We start from the raw sequence: 15,300 nt of genomic DNA, 5'->3' as shown, positions 1-15,300 counted from the left end.
GAGGGGGCCATTGAGGGATCTGGGGCAAAAAATCTGCCAGGGGGTTGGTCCTGCTTTGAGCAAGGGGTTGGACTAGATGACCTCCTGAAGTCCCTTCCAACCCTGAGATTCTATGATTTTATTTTCAGCTGGTTACTGTTATTGATGCTAGTAACAGTAACTGAGTCAATTTTCCTTTCACCAGTTATTCAGATTGCAATCTGGTACAAACACCACCACAACTGACACCTATCTAAAGTTTGGGTGCCTTTGAGATGCGTACACGCACACACACACACGGGAAACAAAGTATAAATTTACCCAAACAGCAATATATCTTGCTCCCATCTTACCACACAGTAACTTGATCACTAGTCTTGTGATCAATACATTTTAATGCCCCCAATGCACTTTCCCAGACAAATCAACTTAACTTTTTAAGCCACGTATGTCTGCTACTTTTAACTTCCTCTTCACCAACTTATCTATACCCTACTCATAGTTTAGTATGTGCTCACAGTCTTGCCCCCTCCTTTATTTCATCCCATTCCTCTTGTCTGTATGAAAACAAACTTCTGAAGGCTCAGCTAATCATTTATTTTGAAAAACGCTATGAAAAGGACTTAAATGACCTTCAAAAGAGCCTGTTCAGATGGGCTAACTCAAGCATGAAAATTTTAATTTCTACATGTTTTATTATTTACCTAGATGTACCCATTTCATTCCAAGCGGAGTATGCACTTTAAATAGTTACATAAAACTTATGCTGAGATTTTCATTCATCTCATATTCAATATTTACTCTAAAAGTATTGCTTAATATACTTTTTCTTGTCCAGTTGTGTGCCCCTTCTTTGACAATACATGAATATGCCTAAAAAAGTCTGCTCTCTTACATAAAAACAGTCTTGTCTTTCGAGGAATTTGAAATGGAAGCAATGGGAACCATGTTCAGACATGGCTCTTGATAACAGGCTGATAGATTACTAATATGCTTTTCCCTGTCAATTCACAACAGCTAATCTACACTTGCCAAGGAAAACACTGGCAATCTACTCTTTAAATGTTTCCTGCTAATCCAATTCCACTGCAAAAGTAGACAGGGAGAAAATGTGACAGAAGATTACCATGATTCTTCCCTTATTAACCATGTCTTCAATTACAGTTAGCAAAATACCCTTTATCAACCCTTCAGACTTTCTATAGTATGAGGTACTGTCTCTTTCTTTGGAAGTCAAATATATCTATTGACCTCAATTGAAAGTACAGCTTGAAAATTAACGAGTTAGAACATTCCTTGTCTTCTTGCTAGTTGATGTGTTCTACTGGAATGCTTTGGCTGTGGAAAAATAGCTTTGCAGCAGATAAGAGAACAATGGGTTGGCAACAAGACAATAGGATTTGTATTGAGAATTACAGCCAAAGCCAAATATTGTGTTGACTCCTGAGTTTAGTCTAAACTCAATCTATCTTCCTTCAAAGAGCCTCAGATCCAGAATTCCTGTTTTATTCAGCTAAAGAGCAGTTTCTTAAATACTTAAATAACCAAGTCTATAACATTCTGATAAAACCACACAAAAGAATCCATTATTTTGAGGTTTTGTATGATAATTCTACTGTAGCTAAGAGCCAGAGTAGAGCTCTATAGCCCTGCAGAGAAATTGGACTATAGATAGAAAATGTAGAAATGCAAACTAAGGAGGCGGAAGAGGAGGAGGCGGCATCTATCCCTAGGTCTGAATTTGCCCTGCTGTATTTGGCACTGTTTTTACTAGAATCTATTGACAAAGCATTTATGCTCATGGCAAAGGAACTCAATCCTTGGCATCAAATCTTCCCAAGTCTTCTGAATCAGGGACCCGCAACATGAAAGGCAGCCTTACAATGGTAAAAATGCTTCAGAATTGAGTGTTTTTCTTTACACTAGGGGTTCACTCACTTCATAGCTTCAGCGGACTGAGGTTATTGTACGCTCCAAGGGCTCCTTGTATTCCTCCATTCCGCGTCCCCACTCTCCCAATCTCCCTCCATTCCACAGACTCCATACAACTCCCCCAATGCCAGGGACTGTGTGTGCCCTTCTATTCCCACCTTCCCTCCATGCCAGGGGCTCTGTGACCCCCTTCCATCATACCAGGATGCCCAGTACCATCCCTGCATGACAGGAGCTGCATGTATGCATGCCCCATTCCTTCTTCCCTCCCCCCACCATTACCCTGTCAGACACAAGTCACTCAGGGTATCAACATGTTAAACTTTATTGGGAAGCGGGGCAGAGATGACATGAAGTATTGTTATGCTGGAAGCCATTAAAGGGCACCATCAACCAATTTGATCTATAGACAATTACAGAGGTACTTGAAGCTGTGACTATGCTAAACAAATATCAACAGCTCCACATGTCCCTCTTCCTCACTCTTTGATTTTCTGCTTTTCTCCAAAAATCATACGGGTTCCGGCCACTGATTCCTCGAACATTCCCTGAAAGTTCTGAATATATCACACACAACCTTTGAAAGTTATCACATTACATACAGACAGAAATGCCGCTAGAGTTGCGCGTAAGGCTTTTACAAGCTCAGCCAACCTTATGTTTTACCATATAGTATCTCGATAAAATACATTCTGACATCAACTGCACTACTCAGTATTTTCTCTTAATGAAAGTAAAGCAAAGGACAACTCCTCTTCTAAAAAATGAGGGACCACACTCTCTTGCTGAGGGGTTACAAAATTGGCAGTTCCTTTTTGTGTACAAGAAAGCAAAATAAGCAACAGAACATACCCCTGAAGAACAGCTTTAACAAGTTGGAACTTGGGATTTTTTATATTACAATACTGCCCCAAAGCTACACTTTACAGATAACCCCTGCCCCAAAGAGTTTTCAATCTATATAAAATAAATGTACAAATCAAATGTCTCAAGATACATGCCCTTAATAAAAATCTACCTTCTTTTTTCTCCACTTTCTATTTATCACAACCAGCTTGCAACAATAACTTCCTTTAGGCAAACCCCAGAGAAATATATGCAAGGTAAAGGGGCACACCACATTTAGTGAGGCCAGGTCTACACTATACTTACATCAGATGTCGCTCAGAGGTGTGGATTAACACAATTATACCAGCCTAACCCCGGGTGTAGACAGCGCTATGTCAACAGGAGGACTTCTCCCAATGCTGTAGCTACTGCCTCTTCCAGAAGTGGATTAACTACACCGATGGGAGAAACTCTCCCATCAGCACAGTAGCATCTTCACTCAACTACAGCGTTTTAAGTGTAGACCTGCCCTTCAGTTATATAATATCTTCAGAAAAAACACAAATCTTTCTTGAATCTGTAAGGGTGACTTTTGCTTGCAGGAATTTGTGCCCGGGATAGGGAAAAATATGGTATTTAAGGCAAAAAATAATATAATCTACCTCAGGAGGATAGTTTATCTTTTCTCCTCAATGAATGCACCTGCTTTTCCTCTGCTCTCTGAGAGCCTCTCCCCTGACTCAGGCTGATTCTGGAATGGGGAAGCTGCAGGGTAGTGCTCTATCACGGTAACTTCCAGAGCCTTTCCCCGCTGCCACCCCCACCACCAGAGCATTTCACTGTGGTGAGGAAAGGCTTCATCAGCAAGCAGTGTAGATGCAATAAGCACTTCCTGGGGCATGAAGAGAGCCATGTACCCTTAAATTCTGGCATGTCTCTACTTTACTTGCCTAAGCAGCACCTCACCATCTATACCCCAATTTACACACATGCTAGCTGGACGTGCAGTGTGTACAGGCTACACGCCACCGTAACCATAGACATACCTTAAGAGCCACCATGATCCAATTAACTGATCATCAGATTAGGGGCTAAAATTCTAATCCAGGCTCTGCTCAGTGATTGAGCAAATTTGAGGTTACTGTATTTAACTTCATGCTTCCATTTTCCCCATCTGTAAAAAAAAATAGCAACACTGCTTATCTCACATGGTATTGTTAGGAAGTAAATTTATGTTTCCACAGAAGCCTCAATGTGTAAATACTTCTGATGGGTATTACTGTGTTCTCCACTGTTCTATGGATAGCAACTTTGTCACTGAAATCACACTCTGCTGCAGATATATGTGCTCCAGACTCTCAGATTTCATTAAAGGAAATATTTTGACCTCATGGTTGGAAAGATATCGAAACGGTAAGCTGGCTGACATTATGCAGTGTTGACATCCAGAACTCACAGACAGCCTGAAATAATTTCCAAAGTACAGCAGAATCTAGGAACCTTACAACAAAAGTTCAGTGCAATTTAACAGAGTACACTGTGTCTTGATTATTTTACTGAACACCAGGTTAAGATTCTCAAACATACAGACAGCCCTTTTTAACACCTGTCTTGGCAATTCCAGTCCCATACCACTCTCTCCCCCAATACACACTCTAGGAGTACGAAATCCTCTGATAACTGGGTTTTAATGAGCTGGATTATAGGTTCAATTTCTTTTAACACCAGAGACAGGACTAGAATTAAAACTTGGAGATCTCCCACTTTTGGTTGATCCAGTCACTAGAAGAGAAGCTGTTTTCTAGGTCGAGATCTCAGCTCCAATGTTTTCTTGCATTGAAAGGAATGTTCTGAAAGAGCTACAAAGCCTATGGCTAGATCACCCACTCATGCCTTGGCTTTTAAGCTCTCTTAATTAAAAAAAAATTAACACTGTACAGTGTGGAACTTAATTTCTCTTCTCACTTTTCTTATAAAATTGAAGTAAGCAAAACAGGTATAGCCTGAAAGAGGCTACTTGTATTCCAATGAGGTAGAATTCTGAGGTTTTGAAATAAAAGATACTGGGCCTGTACTAAATATTTACTACTTATGATAACAAAAGGCAGATAGAGTCTACTTAACAGCACATATAAAAGAGGCCTCATTTTGTAGACAGGATAGATATTAGAGCACATGCTGCACACATTGAAGTGGTTAAGCACACTGAAGTGGTTGATCATTTCAATATTTTTGGAAGGATCATCATCATACTGCGGAACAGAACTGTTTCTATATTAAGAACAATTCACTATTACCATCAGAGGAAGAGGACCTTTCCTGTAACTTTTAATAAATTATCTTTATTCAGATTTTAATGTAAAGAGACAGGCTCTGTTTAAAAAAATACATTTGGATTTAGAGTCACAGTACTATAACATAATACATGCACATTATCTGTTTTCTTATGTTACAGTATCATCAAACATTGTGGAGTTAACCTCAAATGCTTATTCAAGAACATTCATTACAAACACTACGAAATGCATTTATATGTTAGTTTTTAAGTAGGCTTGGAGAAATTATATTTTTAACAGTAAATGTTGATTTGACTGTATACACACAAACTGATTAAAATATTTCCATTAATAAAACACAATATGTGTTTTAACTGTTATAAAGTTTTAACTTTTTGAATCTCAATTTCTACTTTCATTAAATAATTTTTGTCTGCCCCCCATAAATTCCTGCAACTTTGAAAATGTAAATTGATAAAAAAAATAAAAACCCCATAATTTCACGCAACTGTTTAAATTTAATTTGATAAAAAAAAATTAAAAGCTTAAAAATAAACATGGATATTATTCATCAAAATTATAAAAACAAAGAAAGTCAAATACTGCCTACTGAAACCACTAAAAGTTGGTTAAAAACAGAACTGTTAGGTAACAGGTTTTCTGATTATACATTAATATAGTGAAACAATGTCTGCAGAGACAGAACTAAACTGCGTATTTCCAGAATAAGGAAGGACCTATTGAAAATTATGGAGTACAATACATTCCAGTCATTTCTGTTAAAGAATCCGCCTCTTGTTTCCAGGTGTTGCCTTGTCTGTGCAAATATACATGTCTGCACTTCGCAGATGTACAGACACTGAACCCAATGGGTTCTGCGGGTACAATTTCTGTATGTACCAGTATAACTTTAATGAAAGTGCACCCACTGATGCCTGTTTTCGGAGTGCCCTCAAATAATTTTGCACTTGTCAAAAATAATCATATGCAGACAAACTGTTTGGACATGCACAAATAGACGCTTGAAAGAGGCTCTTATGAAAATTTACCACTATCATGCTGAAATTTTTTTTATCCAGTTGCTGCTTCAGAAAGATATCTGCACACAGTTATGCCCATCACCACTTCGGTTGGTGACTGAAACAGACAGAGGGCATATATTCATGTATCTGGGGACCATTACTTTTAAGTAAAAATGCCTTTAGAACATACTTCGATCCCACTCACTTATTAGTAATTATTTGTATTATGGTAGTATTTTGAGACCCTAGCCAAAATCAGGGACCTGTAGTGCTAGGCAACGTATACATGCACAATAAAAGGATCCCTGCTCCAAAGCATTTACAATCTAACTCGAGAGAAAGTTATTATAGCCGTTCTCATTTTACATGTGGGCAACTGAGAAACATTAAGTGACTTGCTCAGGGTCACATATGGAATCTGAAGGACAGCTGGTAATTACATCCACTTGCTGGAGTCCCAATCCAGGGCCTTAAACAAAAAGACCATCCTTTTCATTTGCTTGAAAAACAGCATGTTAATACTTTTAAGTGTCTTATAACTATTCTCCTTTGTCATTTCAGTGGAGTGACATGATAGGCACATAGTGAACAGACTTTTCTTCAGGACTGACCACGTTACCATTGATCCGATTTTTCTGCTGCCTCTTCCCTTTGCCACTGCACTTCCCCTGCCAGCTTTGATTGCATAACAACGATGTGATCTTTGTAGTTATGAGACTGGAAAATGTTGTGACTTTCGAACTGAACAATTTACTTATCCCAATAAACATTTTGATTTAAAATTTTAGAGCTTCTCCATAAATATGACACTTTACTTTAAGAAGCTATAACGTTCAACAGCTCTGAGAGAAAAAGCCATTTCCAATTTGTTATCTACCTTTTCAGAATTGTCTCACACATTCCAACATTAGTTCAATAAAAGCAGCAGCTGAACAGTAATTTTTTTTCTTGATTTTTTTTTTACACTAATTATCTTGTACAATTTACATTTTAAAAATGGATTATGCCTGTCATAAAGACGACACTTAGCCCAACTCTGTTTCCACTGAACAGTTGGAACAGAGTCAGGCCAACACTGAGCGCTTTCAAAAATCCCACCCAGAATATTTAAATCTCCTTTAATAAATTATAACTTTGTTTGGGTACCAAAAAAAAAAAAAAAGGTTTTTGGCAGGAGAGGGGGAAAAAAAATCAAGATTCCAATGGGACTAAAAAGGAAATATTTTAGCAGGCAGGAAAATGTTTAAGGGCCACCACTGAATAAAAGAATATAAGAATACTTAAAATTTTTGAAATTAAATAGTCATGGAATTCTAACATTCTAAAAGTCAATGGAAAAAAACTGTAGATCTTTTTTCCTTAAACACACTTGATATATTAGATATCGTAGAGATTCACTAGGAAGTTCCTACCTATGGAAAAAGCACACATACCACAAGATGCCTAGATAAAACTTCTGTTCCTGTTGAAAAATCTGCACAAGTATCTTGTCCAATAACTCCCCCCAAATCCTTCTTTTGACTCAATTAAGAGAACTTTGCCAAGTGTTCTGCAGATAGCGTCTCTTCTGAGGAGAGGAGGGGGGGAATTAATACAGTCAAACTGTGTGAAAACAGAAAAAATTCTTATGTAAAGAATTAATCTCAGGTCTGAACACAGACATTCCTCTTCTATAGCCATGCAAACATCAACTATCAGGGAAATGTATTTATGATACTGATCACTTGTCATGTGTCATGATACTGATCATTCAAAGTGAAAAGAATACAGGATGAATCTATTTTTAACTTCAGGAAAGCTGACTCAGTCTTGAAAGTTGCATAACTAACGTTTTGATAGTTTTCTTCAAGCTTACCGTACACATTTTGCCTCTAATGTTTAACTTGAGATTTTAATACATGTTGAGTTGAACTTGTCAATAGTGCAAATAAAGTTCTATTTTTACTTTTAAGTATGCACATGTGCACACAAACAAGTGTTTTCACAAGGAAACTTTTTTATTCAAGTTTAGAAATTCCAAGTTTCAGGTGTGATTTACTGAGTTTTCACTTTTTGTACTCTATTTGATGTGTACATGTGCTTCCTATTACTGGAATTAACTATGATGAATACTAGATAAGGCTTGCCCAGTTTATCCTTTTCTCCTAGATTTGAGGAATTCTGAAGAGGCTGCAGACAGCTACATATATATAAAAGTTGCTGGACAGTTACTTCGAATTGTGGCCTGGATCTAGTCTTAAAGGATGCAACTACAGTAGATGCATGTTAAGGCTGGTAAAGAAGGTAATTTTATAACAGTGTGCAGTGGCAGTCAAATAAGCTAACAATGTTAGGAACCATTAGGAAAGGGATGGATAATATAATTGAAAATATCAAAGTCACTATATAAATCCATCCACACTTTGAATACTGAGTGTATCTCAACAAAGATATGTTAGAATTGGAAAAGGTGCAGAGAAGGGGAGTGAAAATTATTAGGGGTACGGCTTCCATAGAAAGAGAGATTAAAAAGATGAGGACTGTTCATCTTAGGAAAGAGATGACTAAGGGGTATATGATAGAGGTCTATAAAAACATGAATGGTGTGGAAAAAGTGAATATGAAAGTGTTATTTATCCTTTTACATAACACAAGAATCAGGGGTCACCCCATGAAATTAACAGGCAGCAGTTTAAAACAAACATAAGGAAATACTTCACACAACACAATCTGTGGAATTCAGTGGCATGTCATGAAAGCTATAAGTATTAACTGGGTTCAAAAAAGAATTAGGTAAGTTCATGCAGGCAAGGTTCAACAATGGGCCTATTCATCAAGAAAGTCAGATGCAACCCCATGCAAGTTTAGTGTCCCTAAACTTCCAACTACCAGAAGTTGGGACTGGACAACAAAGGATGGATCACTCAAAATCGCTGTTTTGTTCATATCCTCTGAAGCATCTGATGCTGGCACTGTCAGAGACAGAACACTGGGCTAAATGGACCACTGGTCTGACCCAATATGGTCATTCTTCCGTTATGTTTGAATAAAATAGACCAGTAAGGATCCTAACTCCCTCAGTATCTTAGGAATGCCAGCATTTGGACAGAGTACCACCATCAACACTGACAGAGACCAAGTAGTAATGAGTGCATTTAGTCCAAATGTGCAAATATCCTCTCCTAGAGCAAAATCTCACCAAATAAAAAGAAAGGAATTGCTATACCACATCAAGCCCCAAGTCCAACTTATCAGGTATTCTGTCTCAGACCTGTCTCGGACTGTGACTATTACATGATACTTCAAATAAAGGTGCACAAAGGAGGCACTTTATATACTTTCTCTATACCATTAATTTTATTGTATATCTATATTCCCATTTTCATATTTTCTCTAAGCAAACAAGTTACAGTCTTTCTAACCTCTTCATAAAGCAGTCTTTCTATCCCTCTAATCATTTTCACACAGAAGTTAACACCAGACAAAAATAATGGTTAAACGGGAGTTCAGGCTGAAAGTGCAGATAAATTGGAGTTATTTAAAAAGTATACACATTACAACGATAGGAAAGTCAGAGTCAAGACAACAGGAACTTTTAAAAAAATTTAAGATAGGAAAGTGCAAGTTAATGTTAACATTATAAAACCTCCAAACATCTGGGGGGGGGGGAAATCACATTTACGATCATCAATATTAACTCATTTCCCAGAGTGATGTCATTTCCTCCTATTCTCCTCTTTTATGGGTGGAGTACAGTACAGAAAAATGATTGTATAATTGGTTTCAGACTCACATTCTAAAAAACTAAGCATGATGCCTCTTCACACTAAACTTACTTTTCACAAAATTTCATTATCTGGACATAGTGTATCTTCATATACAAACCACCTATTTGTGAACATAACATCTATAACCATCAGATCAAGTCCCATGAGGCGTTGAGCAACGCACAGAATTGAGTGTTTATCGAGAACAGGAAAGGATTTGCTTCAGTATTGTCTCTCTCAGGCATTTGTAACATACAATTTTTGTTGACAGTGCATGACCATACACACACTGTATAATTAAAGCTAAGGCGTTTTTTAGTTTCACCAAGACGAAACTGTCACTGATCTATATCATAATCAGTTTGATTCTCTTAGTGCACCTCTATGTACGCAGAGTTTGAATGAGCTCTCCCCTGACATCTAGTGATATTCTGGGGAAAGAGACTTCAAGAGCAGACTGTGTTTGCATAAGCACACCTACTCTGCCTACATGTGCAGAATGATGGAGTTGCTTTGCCAAAATGATCAACTTTGGCTGCTTTTGGGTTACAATTCACTTCAGCGCTGATCATCGGAGCCCTGGGCACATGGGATCCCAGTAATGAGCAAGTGTTGTGGGAATGCGGAATCTATGCCTTACTGATGCAGCAACTTGTGGTGTCAGACATCATCAGGTGTTCAAGGGACATCTATTTAGAACATATCATCGGACATCGGCAATATCAGGAGATGAGTTGGAGTTCCATTGAGAAGCAAAGTCACAAAAGTAGCTGAAATACTTCTCTGATGGATTGTATTTACTGAGGGACAATCTATCCTAAATTCTCAACTACTGAGTGACAATCTACGCTCATTGCTATGTTTGCTTCCGGCAAGCTACATCTGATGAGACAAGGAGATCATCATAATTTAAGTACAGAAAGATATGTCATCCAGAAATCAACAGGCACTACTGGGTGTTCAACAACTTTGAAACTCGGTTTTAGGTGCCTATATACTCTTAGTATAATTTATGAGTGATGTGCCCGAATATTTGGATGCTACTATTTTAACTACATTGTTAAATTTATTAAAAATGGTGGGTAAAGTTGGGCTCCAACAGCCATATATGCGCCAACAGGAGAGCACTCTCCCCCTGGCATAACACATCTTCACCAGATGCACTACAGCAGTGCAGCTGCATCATAGCGCTCTAGTATAGACTTGCCCTTACTGTATGTGGAATCGTGTGCGTGATGATGGATTAGGGCATCATAGCCAAGACAAAGCTCATCTGAGGCACAAAGGTCATTATAACCCCAGTAGTGTGTCATCCCTATTTCAATATGCAATATTATACATTTGACTGTTTTCTGAAATTTGATCACATCCACCCTATTTTGACTAATATCCCTATACATTTCTATTAACGAGCTTTTCCTAGGCATTGGCTGAAGTTTGAGATCTCTCTTGAGAAAACAACTAATAGACACTAATTTGAGATCATTTTAGCTGATGAATTATCTCCTTTCTGGGGTGAGGTATTTTTCCAGCAGCACTTAAGAGGTCCCAACAACAATCGGATCCCCTGCACAAACAGAAGTAGACAGAGTCCCCGCCCCAAAGTGTTTACAATCTATATTTTTAAGGTCTTAATTACTCCTTCAAATCTAGAGAATTTTTTTTAGCTTTGCAACAGATGATGTATTTCAGTTTCAAGTCAAAAAACCCTTCCCTTGGATCGTAGATAACAGTTCAAATATCAGTCACATGCTTAAGTATATAGAAGTTACTGCCTCTTCATAAAAAGGAAAAGAAAAACAAGCAATAGTCCTTTCATCTCCATCAGAGCTCATCACACCAGGCAGGTTGTACACATTGTAGTATGTGCTGCATAAATTCTTTACTGAGAATGCTATTAACTCATATAAAAAGCAACAAAGAGTCCCATGGCACCTTATAGACTAACAGATGTAGTCTGTTAGTCTATAAGGTGCCACCAGGACTCTCTGCTGCTTTTTTACAGATCCAGACTAACACGGCTACCCCTCTGATACTTGACATTAATTCATATGGTACCACTAATATTTGCTCCTCTCTACTGTGCTGATTACTGTTCTATGCTGGATCCATCTTCTCCCCTATCCCCCTGCCCCTGTAATCAGGATATTAATCCAAGGAAACCTTCAAAAATTTAGTTAAGGAGAAAAAGGACAGGGGACTATTCTGAGACAGAAGTGATTTAATGCAGTCTAGATCAAATCAGGTACTACCTATTAGCTCAGAACATACCAAAAATCCCTTTTGCCTGCATGGAGAGAAATTAATATAAAACGCATCCCACTTGGGATAGTAAGAGTATACTTATTCTCTTCTGCAAGTAGCAATGAATTCTAGCAAAGCCTGTTCTGTGCAGTTAATTGGACAATACCCGAGACATTTGATCTACTGGGTGGAGGTAATACATCTGCCAGTAACAATGATTTAAAAGCTTTTAAAACAGGGAGTCTCCACAGAAAATCAGCCAAATCTCCACTCAGATTTCCAAAACAATTTTAGAGAAAGCTATTCCAATGACCACCTCCAATAAGCAAGTACTGAAGTAGCCGCATTAGACTGTTCAACCTTTTAAGGATTGCTCCTGTTAGGAAACATTTCTTTTTCTGGTTCTTTTTTTGCTGTTAAGACTAAAGGAATCCTACATTTTTTCTGTGATTTCTTTCGCCAGATTTCTTTATTTCCCTGTGGAAAATTCCCATGTGTATTTCCAGCACACATTTCTTACTGCCAGTAAAGATCAGCATGAAAAAAAAAAAACAGAGGATCACATAATTCTTGTCACATTCTTTCTACTGAATTCCTTATAGTCAAACTAAAACCAAAAACCTTAACTCTGGCCTCACCTAGATGAATGTATTCCCTATACAAAATGTGCTGCGTAGTGAAAGTGTTATTTGAAGAGAAGAAAGTCCAAGGTAAGAGTTAAGGTTTTTTGGCTATATGCATTGTGTGTGATTGTTTGTAAAAACAAAGTGAACTTTTGTTGTGGAGCTGCAAAAATGTTTGCTGTTCTGTCCAACATGTTGAATCTAATTGCTGTGGATGCTACTGTTGCCTTACCAGGTGATTTCCCTGGTTTGTACTGATTGTATTGATATGTGCACTTGAGCTTTCTTATTTAGCCACACAGCAACTCTTGTCCAAGCTCTCAGCACCTCATGTCTGGACTCCTGCAACACCCATCTCTCTGGACTTGACGCATGCAATCTTGCCGCACTCATATCCATTCAGAATGCTTCTGCAAAGATTATTTTTCTAGCCCACTGTTTTGACCATGTCAACACTCTCTTTACAAATCTCCACTGGGTGCCTTTTCTTTATCGCATCAAAACATAGGCTACCTGTGTTCACTTTCAAGACTCTTCACAGTCTATCACCATGTTATTTATCATCATTTGCTATCAAGCTACTGATGCTCACCTCCTATCGGCTCATGTTGCCAGCTTCCCATGCAGCCCCTCACACAAGGGAGGAGCTCCCCATAACCATCTGCAAAGCTACTTCCATATCCACCTTCAAATTCATCACAACTCTTTTGCCATGATGCCTATAAAAAACTTGACAACGGCTAGGTAGTGTGTGCAGAGACCACAGCCTATCATGCTGACGTATCATCTGCTTCCTTGTAATCCATCTGTCTGTATCTACCCATTGTCTCTTGTTTTATATTTAGATTATAATCTCTTGGGACAGAGACCATCTTTTTGTTCAGCACCTAGCACAACAGAGTCCTGGTAACTGCTTAGGCGCTACAGTGATACTAATAAATAAGAACAGCCATACTGGGTCAGCCCCATGGCCCAGTAGCCTGTCTTCCAACAGTGGCCGGTGCCCCAGAGGGAATGAACAGAACAGGTAATCATCAAATGATCCATCCTCCATCGCCCATTCCCAGCTTCTGGCAAACAGGGGGAATGTCAGCAAGCATAAACGGAGGAGACAAGAAAAGTAGCAGAGCAGCATGGAGGCTGCTGGGAATCAAGGCAGCACAGTAATGCAAAGCTGTGGACGTGGCAGCAACATGGAAGGATGGTACAGGAACAGACATGTCTGCATAGATGTGAGCGAATGGGTCTGAGGGGTTTGATTATGAGTAAACTAGTGTTATTGTGGTTTGTTCTTGCTTGTTCTCAATAAAGTTTATTAATACTCAGCAGTTTCTTCTTTCATTCCTCCATCTCTCTTCTTTAGGTACCTACAGGCAAGTCTTATCTTAGGCAGGGGTTCTGTTCCGCGGTTATCGCATAAAGCGAAAACCGCATATAGTCAAAATTATATCCCCAAGCCCTTTAAACCCCGCCTGCAGCTCCACTGGGCTCCCCACGGCCCTTTAAATGCCCCCCTCCCCAGCCTAGCCGCCGGAGCTGCGGGCCGGATTTAAAGGGCTCCACCAGGCTTCGCGCCTTGGTGAGGAGCCCAGAGGAGCCCTTTAAATCCCGCCCGCAGCTTTGGCAGCCGGGCTGGGGCTGGCATTTAAAGGGCCTGGAGCTCCACGGTGGCTGGAGCCTCGGGCCCTTTAGTTTGCCACAGGGGCTACCAGCCACCTCTGCAGCTGGGAGCCCCCTGGGTGATTTAAAGGCCCTGGGACTCCCAGCCACAGCTGGTGCCCCAGGACCTTTAAATCTTGAGGCCACACACCCCCACCCCTGCCGTACGCATAAAGTTAAAATTGCGCATGTTAAATGTGTGTAAGTTGCGAGAGACCTGTATTTTATCCATACATGAAGACAACAAGGCTTTGGAGCGGAGCCAAGAACTGGATCACAAGAGAAGAAAAAAAGTGATTTTATGCCCCTCCTAATTCTAACTCCACTAAACATCATCTTCCAATTCCGCAAAGATTTACATACATGTCTAACTTTAAAAACACGAATAGCCCCATTGAACTCAATGGATTCAAGTACCTAAGTATTCGCAGGATCAGGGCCCCAGGTGCCAATTCTGCAATGAGCTTCGTACAGGACGACACTCCAGTTCACACAAGTCACTGCAGAATCAGGGCTCACTACAACTAGTGTATGAGAACACTGAGCTCTTCCCATGGTAATTTATTGACACATTCTTTACCGGAACATCCAAGAGAACTAATTTTGTACTGTGTTGCAATCTTAAGTTTTCACCAAGACCAAGTCAAAATGCAGAAAGAACATTCAAAAGGTTATACAACTACCATTTTTGTAGGCATGCGCTAAAGCACTCCTGTAATATTAGCATTCCCAAATATAATTCTTAATCATTTCTGGATCCATCTGAGAATCCAGTAGCAAACTGCCTTAGTTCAAAACCAGAAAGCCTACATCTTAACATAATGAGATTCCTCAGGGAGGAAAAACTGATCTAACAAGTTAAACTTTCATGAAGAATGATTTGAGATTCAGGAAAGAACTACAGCAGAAGTCTTGTTTAATGCAAACTAAATGTTCAAATATGTTTTAAGAATTTGGAGGAAAAAAACCCCACCTCTGAGATTAAATGTAA

The 15,300-nt window shown here is 39.1% G+C and overlaps 1 protein-coding gene across 1 annotated transcript in view; it reads right to left on the bottom strand.

The window, feature by feature from the left end:
* Positions 1-3,815, bottom strand: part of ANKRD17 (ankyrin repeat domain 17) — a 128,964-nt gene extending 125,149 nt beyond the window's left edge. The window contains exon 1 of the mRNA XM_039542732.1: positions 3,786-3,815. Coding sequence (XP_039398666.1) covers positions 3,786-3,800 — 15 coding nt within the window. The 5' untranslated portion in view covers positions 3,801-3,815. The remainder of the gene's footprint in view (positions 1-3,785) is intronic.
* Between the last annotated feature and the right edge of the window lie 11,485 nt (positions 3,816-15,300).

The sequence above is a fragment of the Mauremys reevesii genome, linkage group 5, assembly GCF_016161935.1.
Source record: "Mauremys reevesii isolate NIE-2019 linkage group 5, ASM1616193v1, whole genome shotgun sequence".
Classification (NCBI taxonomy): domain Eukaryota; kingdom Metazoa; phylum Chordata; order Testudines; family Geoemydidae; genus Mauremys; species Mauremys reevesii.
This window is presented reverse-complemented; position numbering and strand designations above follow the sequence as displayed.